Genomic DNA, 20,171 nt, shown 5'->3' with positions numbered 1-20,171 from the left:
ACTATCCAGATGAAATATTCTTTTTTTTTTTTTTTTTTTTTTTTTTTTTTTTGAGAGGGAGTCTCACTCTGCCGCCCAGGCTGGAGTGCAGTGGCTGGATCTCAGCTCACTGCAAGCTCTGCCTCCCGGGTTCACGCCATTCTCCTGCCTCAGCCTCCTGAGTAGCTGGGACTACAGGCACCCGCCGCGTCGCCCGGCTAGTTTTTTGTATTTTTTAGTAGAGACGGGGTTTCACTGTGTTAGCCAGGATAGTCTCGATCTCCTGACCTCGTGATCCGCCCGTCTCGGCCTCCCAAAGTGCTGGGATTACAGGCTTGAGCCACCGCGCCCGGCCAATATTCTTAAAGTATGAAGGAGAAATAAAGACTTTCCCAAACAAACAGAAGCTGAGGGACTTCATCGACACCAGACTTGTCCTATGAAAAATGCTACAGGGAGTTCTTCAATCCAAAAGAAAAGGATGTTAATGAGTCATAAGAAATCATCTGAAGAGACAAAACTCACTGGTAATAGTAAGTACACAGAAAAACACAAAATATTATAACACTGTATTTGTGGTATTTAAACTACATATCTCTTAAGTAGAAAGACTAAGAGATGAACCTATCAAAAATAAAAACTACAACTTTTCAAGAAAGATAGTATAATAAAATATAAATAGAAAAAACAAAAAGTTAAAACATGGGAGGATGAAGTTAAATTGCAGAGTTTTATTAGTTTTCTCTTTGCTTGTTTGCTGGTTTATTTATGCAATCAGTGTTAAGTAGTTATCAGTTTAAAATAATCAGTTATAAAATATTATTTGCAAGCCTCATGGGAAACTCAGATCAAAAAACCTACAACAAATACACACACAAAAAAATAAAAATCAAGAAACCATAACACCAGAGAAAATCACCTTTACTAAAGGGAAGACAGCAATGAAGGAAAAAAGGAAGAGAAAATCACAAAACAATCAGAAAACAAATAATTAAGTGTCAAGAGTAAGCCCTTACTTATCAATAATAAGACTGAATATAAATGAACTGAACTTTCCAATCAAGAGATAGACAATGGCTGAATGGATGAAACAAAAAATGAGACCCAACTACTTGCTGTCTATGAAAAACACACTTTACCTATAAAGACACATATAGACTGAAAATAAAGGGATAGAAAAAGATATTCCATGCCAAAGGAAACCAAAAAAGAGCAGGAGTAGCTATCCTTACATTAGACAAAACATATTTCAAGACAAAAGTTATAAGAAGAGACAGAGATCATTACATAATGACAAAGGGGTCAATTCAGCAAGAGGATATAACAATCGTAAACATATATGCACCCAACACTGGAGTATCTAAGTATATAAAGTAAATATTACTAGAGCTAGAGACAGACAGAGAGACCCCAAAAAGTAATAGCTGGAGGCCTCAACACCCTACAGTCAGCATTAGACAGATCTTCCAGACAGAAAATCAACAAAAAACCATTGAACTTAATCTGCACTATAGACCAAATGGACTTCATAGATACTTACAGGACATTTCATCCAATGGCTGCAGAATACACATTCTTCTCCTCACCACATGGATCATTCTCAATGATAGACCATATATTAGTCCACAAAACAAGTTTTTAAAGTTCAAAAAATAATGAAATTATATCAAATATCTTTTCTGTCCACAATGGAATAAAACTAGATATCAATAACAAGAGGAATTTTTGAAACTATACAATCATATAGAAATTAAATAATATGCCCCTAAATGACCCGTGGGTCAATGAAGAAACTAAGAACAAAACTACAAAATTTATTGAAACAAATGATAATGGAAATACAACATATCAAAATGTATCAGATACAGCAAAAGCAGTGCTAAAATGAAAGTTTATAGCAATAAGCACCTACATTTTAAAAGTAGAAAAACTTCAAATAAACAACCAAACAACACATCTTAAAGAACTAGAAAAGCAAGAGCAAACAAAATCTGAAATTGGTACAAGAAAAGTAATAAAGATCAGAGCAGAAATAAATGAAATTGAAATTTTTAAAAAATACAAAACATCAATGAAACAAAAACTCGTTTTTTTCAAAAGGTAAATAAAATTGACAAACCTTTAGCTAAACTAGCTAAGGACAAAAAAGAGGGAAGATACAAATAAATAAAATCAGAGGTGAAAAAGGAGATGTTTCAACTGATACTACAGAAATCTGAAGGATCATTTAAGGCTGCTATGAGCAGCTATATGTCAATAAATTGAAAAACTTAGAAGAAATGGATAAATTCCTAGACTCATGCAACCTTCCAAGATTGAACCATGAAGAAATCCAAAATCTGAACAGGCCAATAACAAGTAACAAGATCTAAGTCATAATAAAAAGTTTCCCAGTAAAGGAAAACAGGAGACCAAATGTTTTCACTGCTGAGTTCTACCAAATATTTAAGAAGAACTAATACCAATTCTACTCAAATTATTCCATAAAACAGAGAAGGAGGGAAGACTTCCAAACTCCTATGAGACCAGTATTACCTTGATACCAAAACCAGAAAAAGATAAATCAACAAAAAGAAAACTACAGGCCAATATCCCTGATATACATTGATGCAAAAATCCTCAACAAAATACTAGCAAACCAAATTCAACAACACATTAAAAAGTTCACTCATCATGACTAAGTGGGATTTATCCCAAGGATGCGAGGATGACTCAACATACAAAAGTCAATCAATGTGCTACATCATATCAACAGAATAAAGGACAAAAACCAAACAATCATTTCAACTGATGCTGAAAAAGCATTATGATAGAGTTCAACATCCCTTCATGATAAAAACCCTCAAAGAACTGAGTATAGAAAGAACATACCTCAACACAATAAAAGCTGTATGTAACAGATTCATTGCAAGTATCATGTTGAATGGGAAAAAACTGAGAGTATTTCCTCTAAGATCTGGAACATGACAAGGATGCCCACTTTCACCACTATTATTCAACATTGTACTGAGAATCCTACCTAGAACAATCAGACAAGAGAAAGAAATAAAGGACATTTAAATTGTCAAGGAAAAAGTCAAATTATCCTTCTTTGCTGATGATATGATCTTGTAGTAGGAAAATCTAAAGATTCCACCGAAAACTATTAGAACAGATAAATAAATTCAGTAAAGTTGCAGGATACGAAATCAACATAAAAAACGTTAGCAGCATTTCTATATGCTGATAGCAAACAATCTGAAAAGGAGATCAAAAACTTAATTCCACTTACCAAAGCTAAAAACAAAATAAAATACAGAGGAGTAAACTTAATCAAAGAAATAAAATACCTCTAAAATGAAAACTATAAAACATTGACTTAAGAAATTGAAGAAACAAACAAACAACAAAAAAAGAAAAACAAAAAGAAAAGATAGTCCATGTTTATGGATTGGAAGAACCAATATTGTTAAAATGTCCATAATACCCAAAGCAATCTATGGGATTCAACACAATCCCTACTAAAATACCAATGGCATTCTTCACAAAGAGAAAATGAAAATTCCTAATATCTATGTAAAAACCCCAAAAGATTCAGAATAGCCAAAGTGATCCTGAACAAAAAGAACAAAACTGGTGGAATCACATTACCTGACTTCAAATTGTACTACACATCTATAGTAACCAGAAGAGCATGCGGGACTGGATGAAAACAGACACAGAGACCAATGGAACAGAATAGAGAAATCAGAAATAGGTCCATACATCTAAAGTGAACTCATTTTCAACTAATATGCCAAGAACATACATTGGGGAATGGACAGCATCTTCAATAAATGGTGATGGGAAAACTGTATATCCATATGCAGAGGAATAAAACTAGACCCTATCTCTCACCATATACAAAAATCAAATCAAAATCAATTGAAGACTTAAATCTAAGACTTCTAAACTCTGAAACTACTACAAGAAAGCATTGAGGAAACTCTCCAGGTCATGGGACGGGGCAAAGATTTCTTGAGTAATACTCTACAAGCACAGGCAATCAAATCAAAAATGGACAAATGAGTTCACATCAAGTTAAAAATCTTCCACACAGCGAAGGAAACAGTCAACAAAGTGAAGAGACAGTTCACAAAATGGGAGAAAATATTTGCAACTATTCGTCTGACAAGGAATTAATAACCAAAATATATAAGGAACACAAGCAACTTATAGGACAAAATCTAATAATCCAATCAAAATGGGCAAAAGATCTGATAAAAAAAATTCTCAAAAGAAGACATACGAATGGCAGATTCATGATAAATGTAATCAACGTCACTGATCATCAGAGAAATGCAAATCAAAACTACAATGAGATATCATCTTACCCCAGTTAAAATGGCTTTTACCCAAAAGACAGGCAATAATTAATACTGGTGAGGATGTGGAGAAAAGAGAACCCTCATATAATGTTGTTGGAAATGTAAACTAGTACAACTACTATTGAGAACAGTTTGGAGGTTCCTCAAAAAACTAAAATAGAACTGCCATATGATCCAGCAATCCCACTGTTAGGTCTATATACAAAAGAAAGGAACTCAAGATATCGAAGATATATCTTTACCCCTATGTTTATTGCATCACTATTCACAATAACTATGATTTGGAAGCAAGTTAAGCGTCCATTAACAGACGAATGAATAAAGAAAATGTGGTACATATACATAATAGAGCACTATTTGGCCATAAAAAAGAATAAGATTCTGTCATTTGCAACAACATAGGTAGAACTGGAGATCATCACGTTAAGTGAAATAAGCCAGGCACAAAAAGATAAATTTTGCATGTTCTCACTTACTTGTGGAAGATAAAAATTAAAACAATTGAATTCATGGATATAGAAAGAAAAAGGATGGTTACAAGGCCTGGAAGAGTAGTGTGGAGGGGAGAAGCAGGGATGGTTGTTGGGTACAAAAATATAGTTAGATAGAATGAACAAGATCTAGTATTTGATGGCACAACAGAGGAACAATTTGTTGTACATTTACAAATAGCCAGAAGAGTATAATTGGGTTGTTTATAACACAAAGTGAAAATAAATGCTTGAGGTGATGGATATCCCATTTGCCCTGATGTGATTACTATACATTGCATCCCTGTATTCAAATATCTCATGCTCCCCATGATTATATACTCCTACCTACACACACAAAGAAATATTTTTTAAGTTTAAGTTATGTACTTCAACCTCCAGTGCAATTTAACAAAATAGTTTAGGAATGTTCTCTTATTACATCAAAACTGGCACAATATGTTATGGGAAAGTTGTCACTGTTTAAAATTTATTTTATTTGTATTTATTTTTTTAATATATATATATAGAGACGGGGTTTTGTCATGTTGCCCAGGCTGGTCTCGAACTCCTGAGCTCAAGCAATCCGCCAGCCTCAGTTTCCCAAAGTGCTGGGATTACAGGCGTGAGCCACTGCACCCAACCAAGTTGTCCTGTTTTCAGAACTTAATGATTTAACTTGTGCAAAAATATGTCAAGATTTGAAACTAGTATGTTCAGATTATTTAACAAGGAGTCAGTGGTAAAGGCCTGGTTGTGCCTTCCTACCTTTCTCCTTGTTTGTGCATACAATTGCACTTCTTTTTAAAGATACAAAGAAGGCTTGGTTTTAGTACCAAAAGAAATTCATAGCATGCATATTATTCTTTAGTTTGCTTTACTTTCCATGGGTATAAGATCTTTAATAACATGTAATAAAATACCTGTGGGGCATTTGCTACAAATATTTCCCCAATGTATCACTGCCCATTTAAAATAGTTTTAACATTGTTGAGTGGGCAGATGTTCCACTTTAATTTTTTCCACTGATATGACAGTCTTTTCCCTTTCACAAGGTTTAATAAATACCCAGGTCTCTGTATGCTGGTTTTAAAAAATTCTTAATTTTTCAAAAAACATTACTACTTAATCCAACTGTAATTTATTTGGGTGCTTCATGAGGAGGAAATGAGGAGCAAACTGATGACTTTCCTTCTTTAACTGACTAGCCAATTGTCCCATCACCCTTTATTGAATGGTGCCTTTTTGGGTTGTTTTGTTTTGTCTTGTTTTGTTTTTTGAGACAGTCACTCTGTCACTCAGGCTGAAGTGCAGTGGCGCAATCTCAGCTCACTGCAGCCTCGACCGCCCAGGCTCAAGCGATCCTCCTGCCTCAGCCTCCCAAGTAGCTGGGACCACAGATGCACACCACCACACCGGCTTTTTTTTTTGGTAGAGATGGGGTTTCACCATGTTGCCCAGGGTGGTCTCAAACTCCAGAGTTGAAGCAATCTGCCAGCCTCTGCCTCCCAAAATGCTGAGATTACAAGCATGAGCCACCGCGCCTGGCCTTTTTGTATTTTGTATTGATAGATTATAGTTGTGCATATTTCTGGGGTACATGTGATATATTGATGCATACAATGTATAGTGATAAAATCAGGGTAATTGGGATATCCATCACCCCATTTATCTTTTCTTTATGTTGGAATCATTACAATTTTTCTCTTCTAGCTGTTTTTACATATACCATACACTGTTGCTAACTATATTCACCCTTCTGTACTATCAAATACTAGAACTTCTTCCTCTAGCTAACTGTATTCTTGTACCCATTAACCAACTTCTCTTCATCCCTCCCTCCTCCTTCCCTTCCCAGCCTCTGGTAACTACTTTGGAGACATGGGAGGAGGAATGAGGCAGGAGAGCTTTTCCTTAGTGTATTTTTATCCTGAATTGTTTCCTGAATATGTAAAATGTGTTAAGATTTTTTAAATGTTCAAAACTTCAACCTATTAAATCCACTGAGAATTAATCCGTTAGGATATAATCTTAAATAGAGAAAAAGCTATTATAACAAAATGATAATAGCAAAAACATTATTTAAAATTTTGACCAAACAAAAATGGGATGACTATGTAAACTGAGGTATTTTCATTAATGGAATATCATTTATCCAACAAAGCATCATCTACAAAGATTATAGGATAAAATGTATAATGACCGAGATATTAAATGAAAAACTAAATTAAAAATATATAAATATGATTATGTAACTAAGAAAAAATCACTACACAAAATAATGAAAATAAATGTTAAGATAAACAAAGAAATTTTTTTAAAAATTTAACTTCTAATGGATTTAGGTAACTTCTCACTAATTCGCTTTTAAATTTTTTCGTGAGAAGTTTTTTTAAGGAGTAATTTAATAACTGGCAGAAAAGGATAAATCAAATTTCTGGGATTTTACTAATTATTTAAACGTTGAATGTTGATGTTGAATTTATCACAAAAGGCCGTCCATCAGCAATCTCTAAGCTAATGGTTTTGACAACATTTGTAATAACAATAATAGCATTTCTGTTTTTAGTCTGATAATTTTCTCTGCTGAATACAGGCTTTATTGTGATCTTAAAAACACATCAAAATGATAGGGCTAGTAGCAAAATAATGAACTATTTGTATTTACTCTTAAATTGACCATAAGCTAATACACAAGACCTTTAATCTTTTCAGTTCAATTATATGAATTACCAGGTTATTAATATGTGTATGATGCTAGTAATACCAAGTACTATGGGAGGGTATGCTAACGAGTAATTGGCAGGTATGACATGATAGCAGGGTTCATATTTGTGTTATACATCTGCTGGAATTTGTTCAGCAAGTTCTGCTGCTGATTCCCTGAACTCCTTCCCTCTGCTGGATGGTGTGAACTGTTAATTCTCACCTGCAGGGTCCACTCCAACACTGATATTTCAGATGTTTAAAAGCAGACAAGCAATAGGGAGAAGAAACAACTTCATTGACCACCTCCATCAACAACGTCTCCTATTTTTTTTTTTACTTTCGGTTGTCCTGTCCCCTTGACTCTAGTAAACCTTCCTGATTCTAGATTACCTGACTTGTACCTTGGACTACCATTGTGCCTACCTTCCTTTTGACCTGGTAGCTTTTTGCTTCCCTGGCAGCCTGATGCCTGTTTGTCTAGTTTGCTGACTCTTGGCCCAGTCAGACTCCTGATATATCTGTTTGTCTTGTTCGTTCATCTATTCCTTCACCAGTCCTTGGCACACACTGCAATCTGCCCATCCCAGCAATTTTCACAGACCAGTTGACCCCGTAGTGTGTGTGTCCTAATGCTGTTAGTGTCCAGTGTGCTCCTGAACAAAAACAGAGCTTGAACTAAAGGAAGCAATGAAATAAATAAAGTTGTCTATACATCTGGGAGAACTAAAAATTTAAAACTATAAATGTTAAAAATTAAACCTTAAACAATCTTTTTTAGAGTATAACACATGGGGCACAAAAATTAATGGAATGCAGCAACTCACAGGTATCAATCAACAAATATTTGAGTGCCTGCCATGGGCAAGGCACTATACTTGAAAGGAAAGGATTTCTAGCCACTGAAATATGTTTGCTTTCCAAAGAATAAACAAGGTAACAGAGGATATCCCTTGGGGAGCCTGCTAAGAAAACACACACACACACACACACACACACATACACACACACACAGAGAAATTAGAAGAGAAAAAAGCAGTAAAATTCATTCCACTAATGCCATAGCAATTAAACTTATGGATCTTAACTTACTCGCTGCTGAACTAGTTGATAGCATATCTCAGCAGGGCTTGGAAAACCAGTTTAGTGTTTTAGATATTCTGAGAGAGGTAACTTTCAGCCTTGTCACGTGGGATTCCCCAGAGTCCAGTTCCTCATTCCAATCCGCTCCATGTTTATGAAAGTGCATTAGCTGGAACAGTAAGAAGAAAAATATGTACTGCAGGAAGTCGTCCAATCCTAATAAGTTGACATGTAGAATAAAGTTGATGGTGTTATTTATTACTAAGGTAGTCCTGGTTAAGGGTTACATGTGTGTACAGTTGGAGGAGGGGCAGGCAAAGGGGAATGTAGATAACTAAAGTGAAATAGAGCTGATGTATTCAGAGGTTATGTTGCCAGAGGTGAGATCAGTTACCTACGTGCAACTGAAATTTCAAACTTCTGTTTAGCAGGGACGTGAGTGGACAATGGTGACTGACACTTGGAAATATCAGCAAACATCTTAAATTTTATGCTCAAATGAATGAGCAATGAACCAGGAGAATAGGTCCAGTTTTTTTTGGCTCCTTGTAATTTTTACCTTTTTACTTAAAATTGCAGCATCTTTTTCAATGAACGCCTATGTGACTGTGACTTATTACAATGAAACCAGCAACTACACTGCAATAGAGACATGTGAATGTGGTGTTTATGGATTAGCTTCACCAGTGGCTAATGCTATGGGGGTGGTAGGCATCCCTAAGAATAATGACTACCAAGCTTGTGACCACAACACTGAGTTTAGTAATACTAAGAAGCCCTGGATTGCGCTGATAGAAAGAGGTAATTGTACATTTTCAGAAAAAATTCAAACAGCGGGCAGAAGAAATGCTGATGCTGTTGTGATTTACAATGCTCCAGATACTGGCAATCAGATGATACAGATGGCAAATTTTGGTAAGTAATAATTGATTCACAAAGAGCGTTAGTGTCTGTTTATCTTAGAATGGTATTTCCATCTAGAACTGCTCTAGGATCTGGCAACAAGGTTGTAAAATAATTTTACTTTAAATTTTCTTGCCTGGCAAGACTTGCAATTACTTTATTATTATTTAATATTTTAATTAATTTGTTCCAAAGACAGTAGCAATTCATGAAGTGATTCCTATTTTCTTTCATGTTTTCTTAGCAATGTAAGTTTCCTCAGTGGGCATTATATCATGAATTGCTTTTTAATAAACTGTACCTTTACCTCTAAACATTAAAAAATTTAATTTCATTATTAATTTGTACTTTTCAGTTTATTTTCTCCTGCAAAAGGGATTGTATGTTTTCAAGTATGTTAAAATGCAAAACACTCTCATTATGATTAAACAATAGCGTATTGTAAGTGTGTAAAATGCTATAGAAATGAGAACTTGACTCTACTGCATGCTTGTAAGATTTGAATCCTTTTGCAGGACTAATACATATGAAACTACTCTGCAAAAAATGTTATCCATTGAAAATTGTATGGCAGAAATAGGATAACACTGTAATTCACAAAGAAAATAAAGATTTCCCTTAGAAATAGTTACTAATGGCTTCTTAAGTAAATAGAATCTTCTAATTTATTAACTTTTTAAAGGAGTTACTTCTGAAAATTACTGGTTTTTATTTTATTTATTTTTAAAAAAGAAAAGTTTCCAAGTAAATAGATTTTTAAACCAATGAAGAAGTAAACTTCTGAATCCCATTTTGTTCACTGTGGATAGGTATGTGTGTTTTTTCCCAGATCAGACTTGGTCTTTAAAAAAAGGAATAATTTCAATCAAGGCAAGAGCTGACAGTAAATGAATACAAAATTTTGATAATTGATGTTATCACTGCCAAATTTAGCCTCTAAGAAAATTAATGCAAATTAAATTAAATAGATTTTAGAATTATGAAAAGGAGAAAATCAAACTTAAGTTAAGAATAGTATGGTGCTTGGAACGTTCCAAGTTTTATACATACAATATGGCAGTTTAGTACTAACATTTGAAAACCAAACTGCTTATTTCGCTGAGCATCAAAGAAACAGGTAAGATGAACTTCAGCAGTATAAAGTTATTGTAGATGTAACAAAACTCCATGTACTACCTTTTGTGACACATCCTGGACATTGCAAGAGCTCGGGCATTCACATTTTATATTATTTTCTAGCTAAGAGCATTTCATAAGCATTCCCTGCCTGGTCCTATGTTTTTACGAGTGACTTTCATTTTTGTAGAAAGAAACCAATGCCATTTTCTGATAAAACTTAGGAATTAAATCTGTCCTAAGGAACCAACTTGCTATACATTTAAACTTAGAGATCCTGAATACTCTGGGTTTCCTTTTGCATGCACACATTCTACTTATTCACTCTCCTGCTATTTTTAAAATACAAACGGTATCAAACTAAACAGTAGTCCTGTTTTCAAAACTTTCTTTGCAATCTGCATTAGGGACCAATATCTAGTAGAATGTAGGTACCCTGCCAGTAAATTTGAAATATTTACCAAAGATCACTCACAGTAAATCTCTCCAAAAGAAACATGTGCATAATCATTTGAATATGTGACTCTGAACAGAGTTTTAAAAAGGAGGCAGCTAGACTTATCATTCAATATATACCTCCAATATAACCAAAGACACATGATCAAAAATATTTTTAAAGCTACAGTATTGCACCTGTTTTAAAATAAACACATTGAAAAAGATAGCATAATGATCATAGCTGTGATGGTTAACATTTATTGGCATTTATTATGTTTCAGGCACTGTTATAGCATGTTTATTTTATTTAATGAACATTGTTTTATAACATATGATGATATCAACCCCAAAGAATTAAAACTAAATTTAGTGGAATTTTGCCTTTTTAAGACCTGCCAACTAGTGTGCCGTTGGATTTTTTCCTTCCTAGAAATTTCCCTTATATAAAAACTATTCAGTGATGCTGTTGACAAACACAAGGAATCAAGTGTGAATATGAACACTAGATGACCAGACACTAGATCATTAAAGACTGTCCTTATTTTATGCCAGCATTTTGTTTGTTCTTCCTGTCTTTTCATTTGTGTTTTGTTTTATTTTGACACAGAGGGTGGGGGAAATCCTCCTATAATAAAACTCACAGTTTCACCTTCTGTCATCTCATCTTGTATTACCCTCTAAAAACCACCTTTTCAGAAAATCACACTGCAGCCCCCTCAGGCCCTTATACCCTTCTACTCTTCCCTGGCTCCCCCTACCTCTTCATTCCTTCAGTCCCATTTTCCTGTACTAGGTCTTACTAAGCACTTCCACAATGTTGTGTCTCTTTACTTCTTTCTAATGTCAATGCTCTCCAGCCAAAGACCACTAGCAATAGACCCGTAGTTTAAAAAGTTAGATTTATTACTTGTTGCAGCAACTGGAAGAGCACACACCATGGAAAACCATGGGGCATCCTAGTAAGAAGGTGTTAAAAAGGACTTGCAGGATTTGGGCTTGCTTTAGGTGTTTTGGGGGAGAGTTGAAGGAATGTGGCTATTAACCAACCATTCTAGTTTGCTTGAGATTGAAGGTTTCTTGGGATGTGGGACTCTCAATGTTAAACCAGGAAACTCCTGGGAAAACTGTGACAGGTTGGCCACCCTAGCTGGCTTTGTTCTGAACTTGGAGGCTGTCAGTAAGTTGAGGTAATTCTGTGTTTAGGTTTCTAAACAAACCTTTTTTATAAGTGGGGAAGACTAGCCCATGGCTAAAGCTGTAATTGGTAAAGAAGAAATAGTTACCCTTATTAGCCAGAATAGAGAGATATTTGGTAGTTACCCTTATTAGCCAGAATAGAGGGATATTTGGTAATTTTTGTGGTGTGGACACTGTCCATATTTTGTCTGTGTTCAGACCTGATTATGGAGTGGTTTTTTGTTTGTTTGTTTGTTTGGTTTTTTGTTTGTTTTGATCCTTCATAGTCACAGATTGACCTTCTCTAATGTTGATGTTCTGTGAGATGGTTTATGTTCAACAAGAAAATATCAAGGCTTAATTGAGAGTGCCAGGCTAAGTCCTAAATATCAGGGGCAATTTGTCTCTTTCTCACTGACAGTCTACTTCATCCACCCTCGTACTGTTGTGCAAATATATTCTCTTCCCCCATGTCCTTTCACATTTCTGTGCCTCCCCATCCCCTATAGGTTGCCTTCAAGGGACGCGGTAAGTCTAAGGGATGCTTCCACACCCTTTGCCTCCCATGGTTTCATGATTTAAATACAGAATGTCCTTACTCCTGAGTCCAGGCTATTTACAGCCTCCCTACTAAGAGTGTTCTTTTTCTGGAGGGGATAATTTCAGTCTGAGAATAGCTTCCACTGAGGAAGAATAGTGTATAGCCTAATACTTGGGGGTAAACTTCAAACTCAGTTTCCCATTGTGCTGTGTCCAGTAGCAGTTTCCTAATTTGCTCTTGGATTTCTCCTTTGGGTTATTTTCTACATTGGTGAATATATCTCTATCTATCTACACACAAACATATATGTATATATACATATATTTTCATATTCTAGCTTACCAGAAAGAATAATGGGATTTTGACTTGGCATTTTGATGAGGTGGGAAATAAAAAGATATGCTTGCCATGTTCTTAAGTAAGTATGTAACTTCCTAACAATCTTTTCCAAACACTGCAGACATGACCTTTCAGTTCTATTCTAGAGATGCGAGAAAATTCAGGATTCCTGAGTTATCCAAGCAGAAGATGCATAACATGTTAAGTACTTGCTTGCTGAGCAGACAGCTTTGGAAATTAAATATGCTATTTTTAGGTAAAATGTCTTGAGAAATGCTTAGATTTGGATGTAGTTTATATCAACAAGGTCAGTAATTTGGGAGGGATGAAATGGTTTTTACGTTTTATCATTTCAGCTGTGTCCAGCGAAGTGGATTAGAGTGAAGTGTGCAGCATTCAGAATCCCCCAAACTCACCAATTCCAGAGTAGTGAAGTGCATGAAAAGGAAGGGTTTAATTATAGCAGCAAACTCACATCCTTTATAAAAATGTTTTTCTAGAAGTAAAAAGGGAAATAAAAGCCTGGTATATAAATGAAGTAAGAAGATGATAAAACCTTCAGTAAGACTAACTCAGATATGTACATAAAGAAGAGCTTAATTCAAGAAAACTAATCAGTTCCATTTCAAGTGAGCCTCAAATCTGTCTAGTTCTGTGCATCTCCAAGACACCACTCACTCTATCTTAGACCTCTACAATAGCTTTCTAATTGATTTCCCTGCCACTCTTGTCCCCTTCCAAGCCCAATCCCCAGACTGTAAGCCAAAGTGGCTTTTTAGAGAAAATAAATCTCACTCTGTTTAAAATCCTTCCGTGGCTTCCCATGACACGCAGGGTAAATTCAAACTTCTTTCCAAGACTTTATCCAGCTCTGAGTCATATGGCCTACTGCTGTGACTTCATTTCCTCTCATTCCCTCCTCTCCTACTCACTGAACTCTTGCCACACTGGACTCCTTTCAATGCCTCAATTCCACTAAACATTTCCCTGCCAGACAGCCCGAAAGTAACCCTTGATACCTCCCTTATCTTTGCTCCCACATCTCATTAAACATAAAGTTCTCTTGATCCTACCTCCAAGCATTTCTTAAGTCCATTCACTTTTTCTCCTCTGCTGCCTCCATCTAAGCCCAGGCCAAAATCATCTCTCACCTGGACCACTGCAATAGCTTCTTAAGTGTTCTCCCTTGCTATTCTCGTCCCTCTGTAGCACATAGCAGCCAGAGTGATCATGTGGAAAATGTAATTCCACCTCAGTTAGAATAAAATCCAGGCCTTGAGCCTAGACCTACAAGGTTTGATGCTAATCATGTACAACCAGACCTTATCCTATGCCCTTCCCCCTGTATTACCATGCCTCAGCCACTTTGATATTCTCTCTCTTTTTTAGCTAAGAGAAATAAGCGCAAACTTTTGTACTTGCTGCCTTCTCTGCCTGAGTCACTTCTCCTTCATTTTTTTTTTTTTTTTTTCACATAACACTGCCTCCAAAATATAACCATGTCTATCTACTACCACTGGTCTAGTGCAGGCTACTGCCAGCTCTCATACTGACTACTGCAAATAGCCTCCAAACTGGGCTCCCTGCTTCTGCTCAACCTACCCCATATATCCTCTACACAGAAGCCAGAGTGATCTAAAAATATAGGTCGATCACATCACTCCTCTTCTCAAAGCTCCCCAGTGACTTTCCATTGTTCTTCAAATAAAGTCTAAATTTTATCAGGCCTAAAAGGAGTTGCATGATCTGGTCTCTGCCTATCTCTCCAACGTAACAGTCTACTCTTTCCCTCTCCCTCACAATACTTCAACCACTCTGATCTTTGGACATTTTCTCCAACATGTGGAGCTTTTTCCACGTGGGATGCTTTTTACTTGCTTTGATGTCTCTCACCACCATCATTATCACACATAACAGGTACTCCATATTCCAGTTTAAATGTTTCTTCTAACGGGTCTCCCTTGACCCTATTCATAATATTTTCTATCAAAACCTTCAGCTCTTTCTTGTTTAAATTTATTTTAATGTATATTTTCTTTTTAAATCTATTTTTAAAATTTATTTATTTAATTTAATTTTTTTTTTCTTTTTGAGACGGGTCTTGCTCTGTCACCCAGGCTGGAGTGCAGTGACACAAACAAAGCTCACTGAAGCCTCAAACTCCCTGAGTTCAAGCAGTCCTCCCATCTCAGCCTCCCAAGTAGCTGGGACCCCAGGCACGTGTCATCACACCAGACAATTTTATTTTATTTTTTTAGATACAGGGGGTCTCACTGTGTTGCCCAGGCTGGTCTCGAACTCCTAGTCTCAAGCAATCCTTCTGCCTTGATATCCCAAAGTACTGGGATTATAGTCGTGAGCCATCACACTTGGCCTAATTATTTTCTTACTTGTTTATTATTTGTGTCTCCCACTAGATTTTAAGTTCCAGGAGGACAGAGACTGCGTCTGTCATGTTTGCCATTGTATCCATTGTACTGAGCATAGTGCACGGCCTTCACTATTTGCTCAATGAATAAAAGTTTAAGAAACTACAAAGCAATTATCTTTTATATATGAAAAGATGGAGAAGTTTAAATGAAGTTTGGTAAATTCGGCAAACTATTGCATTTTTTAAATTGTTTTTATTTTTACTGATACAAATAATAAATGAGTAGTTTCTCCTATAAAAAATACTAACAATATAATTAAAGTCTCCCCTTGACTACCACCTCCAATTCCAGCACCCTTCCAAGAGATAACTATTGCCATTCATTCCGTATGTAACCTTTCAGACTTTTTCTATTCATTTTTCCACATATACGTACAGAAAACACATAGTCAATTTGTGTTTTATTTTTAATATTAACAAAGTTATTCTGTAGCTTGCTTTAGCTACTCAACAATAGGAACTGGAGTTATGTTCATGTCATTAAATTTGTATTTAAATCAAATTCATTCTTTTAACTATTGCATTATATTAATATTGCATATGCAAACATAATTTATTTAACCAGTTCCCTAGTAGTGGCCATTTGGGTTGTTTTCAGTGCTGCTCTTTTACAAACAATACTTCAATTAACATAATTATTGCTGCTACATAAGAAAGCTATTGATATTGATCTTGTATCACTATTGTCGGCCTTGCATCTGACCACCTTGTTGAACTCCTATTAATTTTAATAATTCATCCATTGATTCTCTTGAATTTTCAAGATAAGTGATCATTTTCTCTAGAAAGTTTGACTTCTTCTTTTATACTAATTCTACCTCTTAATTTTTCCAGTGGTCTTATTCCATTGTCTAGGGCTACAATAGTGGTAACAGTATACATCCTTGACTTGTTCTTGACTTTACTAAAAGGTGCTCCCACTGTTCTGTCATTGAGTATGTTATTTGATAGAAGCTTCTGGGAGACAGTCTTTATCAAGGTTCAGGACTTCAGTAAGATTTTTGAATTTTGTTATTCTTATGGGTAAACTAGAATGTGAATATATATGTATATATGCATATATGTTTGTGTGTAGATAGAGATATAGTCACCATTGTAGGATATGCCCAAAAGGGAATTCCAATAGTTTACTGTTAGCTTGGGAGAAATAATAAAGTGATATACAGAAACAATAGATGATCTCCATAAATTAGGTATGGAAAGAAGAAACAATAGGTAAAAGGGACAATTTGGGGTTATTTTCCAAATATAATTTTATTAGTGCCCTAGACAATTGAAAAAGAAATTTCATTGCGTTTACATATAATTCCAAGTTGAGTGTCAAGTTGTAAGACACAAACAAACAGTAAAAGCATCTTGACAAATTAGGAAAATTATTTATTAAAAACAAGATGAAGTACCATGGTGAATAGTAAAGAATAATAAATGTAGAGACAGACATAAAATAGAAATATATGGGCAAAAAAGACAGGTTTGTAAGCAAAATATTTGACAACTACATTGTACCACAAGTCAACTAAAGAATTACAGAGTTATTTTAAAAATTGACATGATCACGGGATGTATTAGTCAGTACATAACATGTTAGGCCTGGAAAATAACTCAGCTATGCTTGGAATTCATGAATCTCTGAAAACATCGTAAGTTTTTTTTTCTTTTTTTACCTGACTTACAATAACAAATGATTTTAGTACCTCTTTTATGCTTTCACACAAATGCCCAGGTCCCCCCCTCCCCTGGGTATAGGCACATACAAACATAAATGCATAAAAATGTATGTTTATAAGGAAATCAAGATATAGTACCTCTGGGCACCAGTTGCCAGATAAAAACAAAATGAGTAAATTTACTGTGAGCCCTTTCAAGTACATTTCATCTCCCTTTTCTCAATTTTAAAATCAAAGAACATTTTGAAAGCATCTCAACATGTGCTATTTGTTCATTAACATATCCTTTGCTTAACTCTTGGCCTCTTCCTCCTAAATGTTTAATGTTTCATTTATTATATTATGATTTGCTGCTCAGACATAGATTTCCCCCAGAATTACTTGCAATTATTAGAAAAGAGTGTATGTGCAAACACACACAGAACAATGCCTGAGCAAGACTACATAAAGTAGGCTACTTCCTCTTAAGTACTCTCTCTCTGTCTCTCTCATTTCAGCAGTCCTCAGTTCGTAACTGCTCTTACTCCAGCTACCCCTTTTCTTTCATTCAAGAGTACATTCCCTAGGCAGCAAGGACATCATATAAACAAATTATATCTGTTTCTGTCTAAACTTGCAAGTTTTATGTGCTACTTACTTAGAAAATTGTTCGATATTCAGGTGCTATTTTGATAAAGTTGGGGGAAATATTTACGTGTTGCACCTAGAAAAACATGCCTTAAAGGAAAAACCAAACAGATTTCTTACTGGTGATATCAGGACCTTTGACAGAACTGTGGAAGAGTGAATTCCAGGGATGATATTTCAGAGTGTCCCTCATCACATCATGTAAGCAACAACCTGTTCCACCTATGCTCAGGACCTGCTTTGAGCATATAAATATTCAACAGTATAGTAATGTTAATTGTAATGTAAATATTTAACGATATAGTAATGTTAGCTGTAACTTTTTAGAGTTTTAGATGTATATCATATTTTTGTCTAAATTTTTAATGACATATATTCTCAGTATGATCTATCTAATGACTTCAATATGCAATGATAGTAACACAATGTAGTTAAGTAAATTCATCTCTAGCAATAATCAATACATTGACATCTCCCCTATGGAAAGAACAAAGAGAAATGAAAATTTCCCTTAATAATTCACTTGCTTTCCATTTATATTTTAAATTACTGTCTCAGCATCATTTCTCATAATAAATTGGAACTCTTTATTTCTTTCAGTAATGTACCTGTTAAAATATCTGTTTTTCCTTCCCCTTTATGAAGGCAGTTGTTAGTAGTAAGTACTCTGTTAGCTATGTGCCAAGCATTCTTCTCAGTGTCATCATCCCAACAACTCCTATGAGGTACATAGTGTCAGTATCTCCATTTTATATATATGAAAACTGAGGCACAGAGAGATTGGTTAAATTCGCCATGGTCATATAGCTAGTACGTTTCAAAGCTAAGGTTTGAAACCTAATATCCTAATAATTAAGAGTCTGTGCTCTTGATCAGTACACAATACTACCTCCCTAGCGAGCATATACTATGGAAGGCACTGTAAAAAATCCTCGTACAAAAATACCATCATTGCCCTCAAGGAGGGAAATGTAGTCAGAGGACTAATATTTATACAAGTCATAAAAGGCAGAATAGAAATGTTAAGGTTATTGGAACTGAAGCAATTAAGAAACTGTAAAGGTCAGAGTGTTGGAAGGATCATCAACATAGAAGGTGATAGCGGAGAAGTCAAAGACCAGTACTTGGAATATGAAAATGAGAGAATTATAGGATAACCAATCAGAAAGTGGGATATTTCTGTTAGGATTTCAGAGGTTTCGCAGATTAGGATGCTGATAATATACAGAGTATGGCCATGGCAGTGGGGTCAATAAAGTGGAATGGAGACAAAAATTCCTGAAGTTAAACCACACTGAGGACAGAATGTTGGATGATGGAAAGATTTGGGGGTGAAAAGGATGGCTGTGATCCGAATGATAATGTCTTCATTAATGTGGGGAAATGACTGGGAAGTTGGTCCATGGGCAAGCAGAGACGAAAGTAATAGAGGTTATTAAAACCAAATGCTGTGAGTCTCCAAGAAGCAGATTTTGATTCATAAGAATAGGGGAGTAGGCCAGGAGCGGTGGCTCACGCTGTAATTCCAGCACTTTGGGAGGCCGAGGCGGGCAGATCACGAGGTCAGGAGATTGAAACCATCCTGGCTAATACAGTGAAACCCCGTCTCTACTAAAAAATACAAAAAAGCCGGGCGTGGTGGCGGGCACCTGTAGTCCCAGCTACTCGGGAGGCTAAGGCAGGAGAATGGGGCGAACCCAGGAGGCGGAGCTTGCAGTGAGCCAAGATCGCACCACTGCACTCCAGCCTGGGCGACAGAGTGAGACTCTGTCTCAAAAAAAAGGAAAAAAAAAAAAAAAAAAGTAGGGCGGTAGTCTGGAAACAACAGTGTGGGAGTGAAGAGACTCCTATTCCTTGAAATATATGGGGCACGAACAGATGAGCTGCCTTTACTGAAAATATCTGAAGGAGAAGTCGTTTCCTCATAATAAGATGGGTTTGGGTTGAGTCAGAAAGCACAGGGAACCCACAGTGAAGAGAAGATGAGGAAAGTATACAAGTTAAACATCTGTCATGTAACCAGAGATCTAGAAGACACATGGACACTTTTAGGAGAGGAGAAGTAAAAGAAGAAAGTAATGAGCGGTACAGAGAGGGGAGCACAGAAGTGAATCGTAAACAAATTAGCTTCCATTTGGGGCACTAGCTAAGGATGGAATGAATGTGATACCAGGTGGCAACAATGTAAAGATTTGAAACAAAATTCTGGAGTAAATTTGTCTCAAGCAAGTATGGTACTTGGTTTATCAATGTAAAGGGCTGGCATTTTATATAAAATGTAAGAGCATTATTCACAAGGAGCAGCCACTCTTGAAGGAGCTGGCAAGGGCAGAGCTGAACAGATTAGAC

General features: G+C 35.8%; 1 protein-coding gene across 1 annotated transcript in view; it reads left to right on the top strand.

The window, feature by feature from the left end:
- The first annotated feature begins 9,093 nt into the window (after window positions 1–9,093).
- Window positions 9,094–20,171, top strand: part of RNF128 (ring finger protein 128) — a 101,961-nt gene continuing 90,883 nt past the window's right edge. The window contains exon 1 of the mRNA XM_010373545.2: window positions 9,094–9,499. Coding sequence (XP_010371847.1) covers window positions 9,094–9,499 — 406 coding nt within the window. The remainder of the gene's footprint in view (window positions 9,500–20,171) is intronic.

The sequence above is a fragment of the Rhinopithecus roxellana genome, chromosome 10, assembly GCF_007565055.1.
Source record: "Rhinopithecus roxellana isolate Shanxi Qingling chromosome 10, ASM756505v1, whole genome shotgun sequence".
Lineage (NCBI taxonomy): Eukaryota > Metazoa > Chordata > Mammalia > Primates > Cercopithecidae > Rhinopithecus > Rhinopithecus roxellana.
This window is presented reverse-complemented; position numbering and strand designations above follow the sequence as displayed.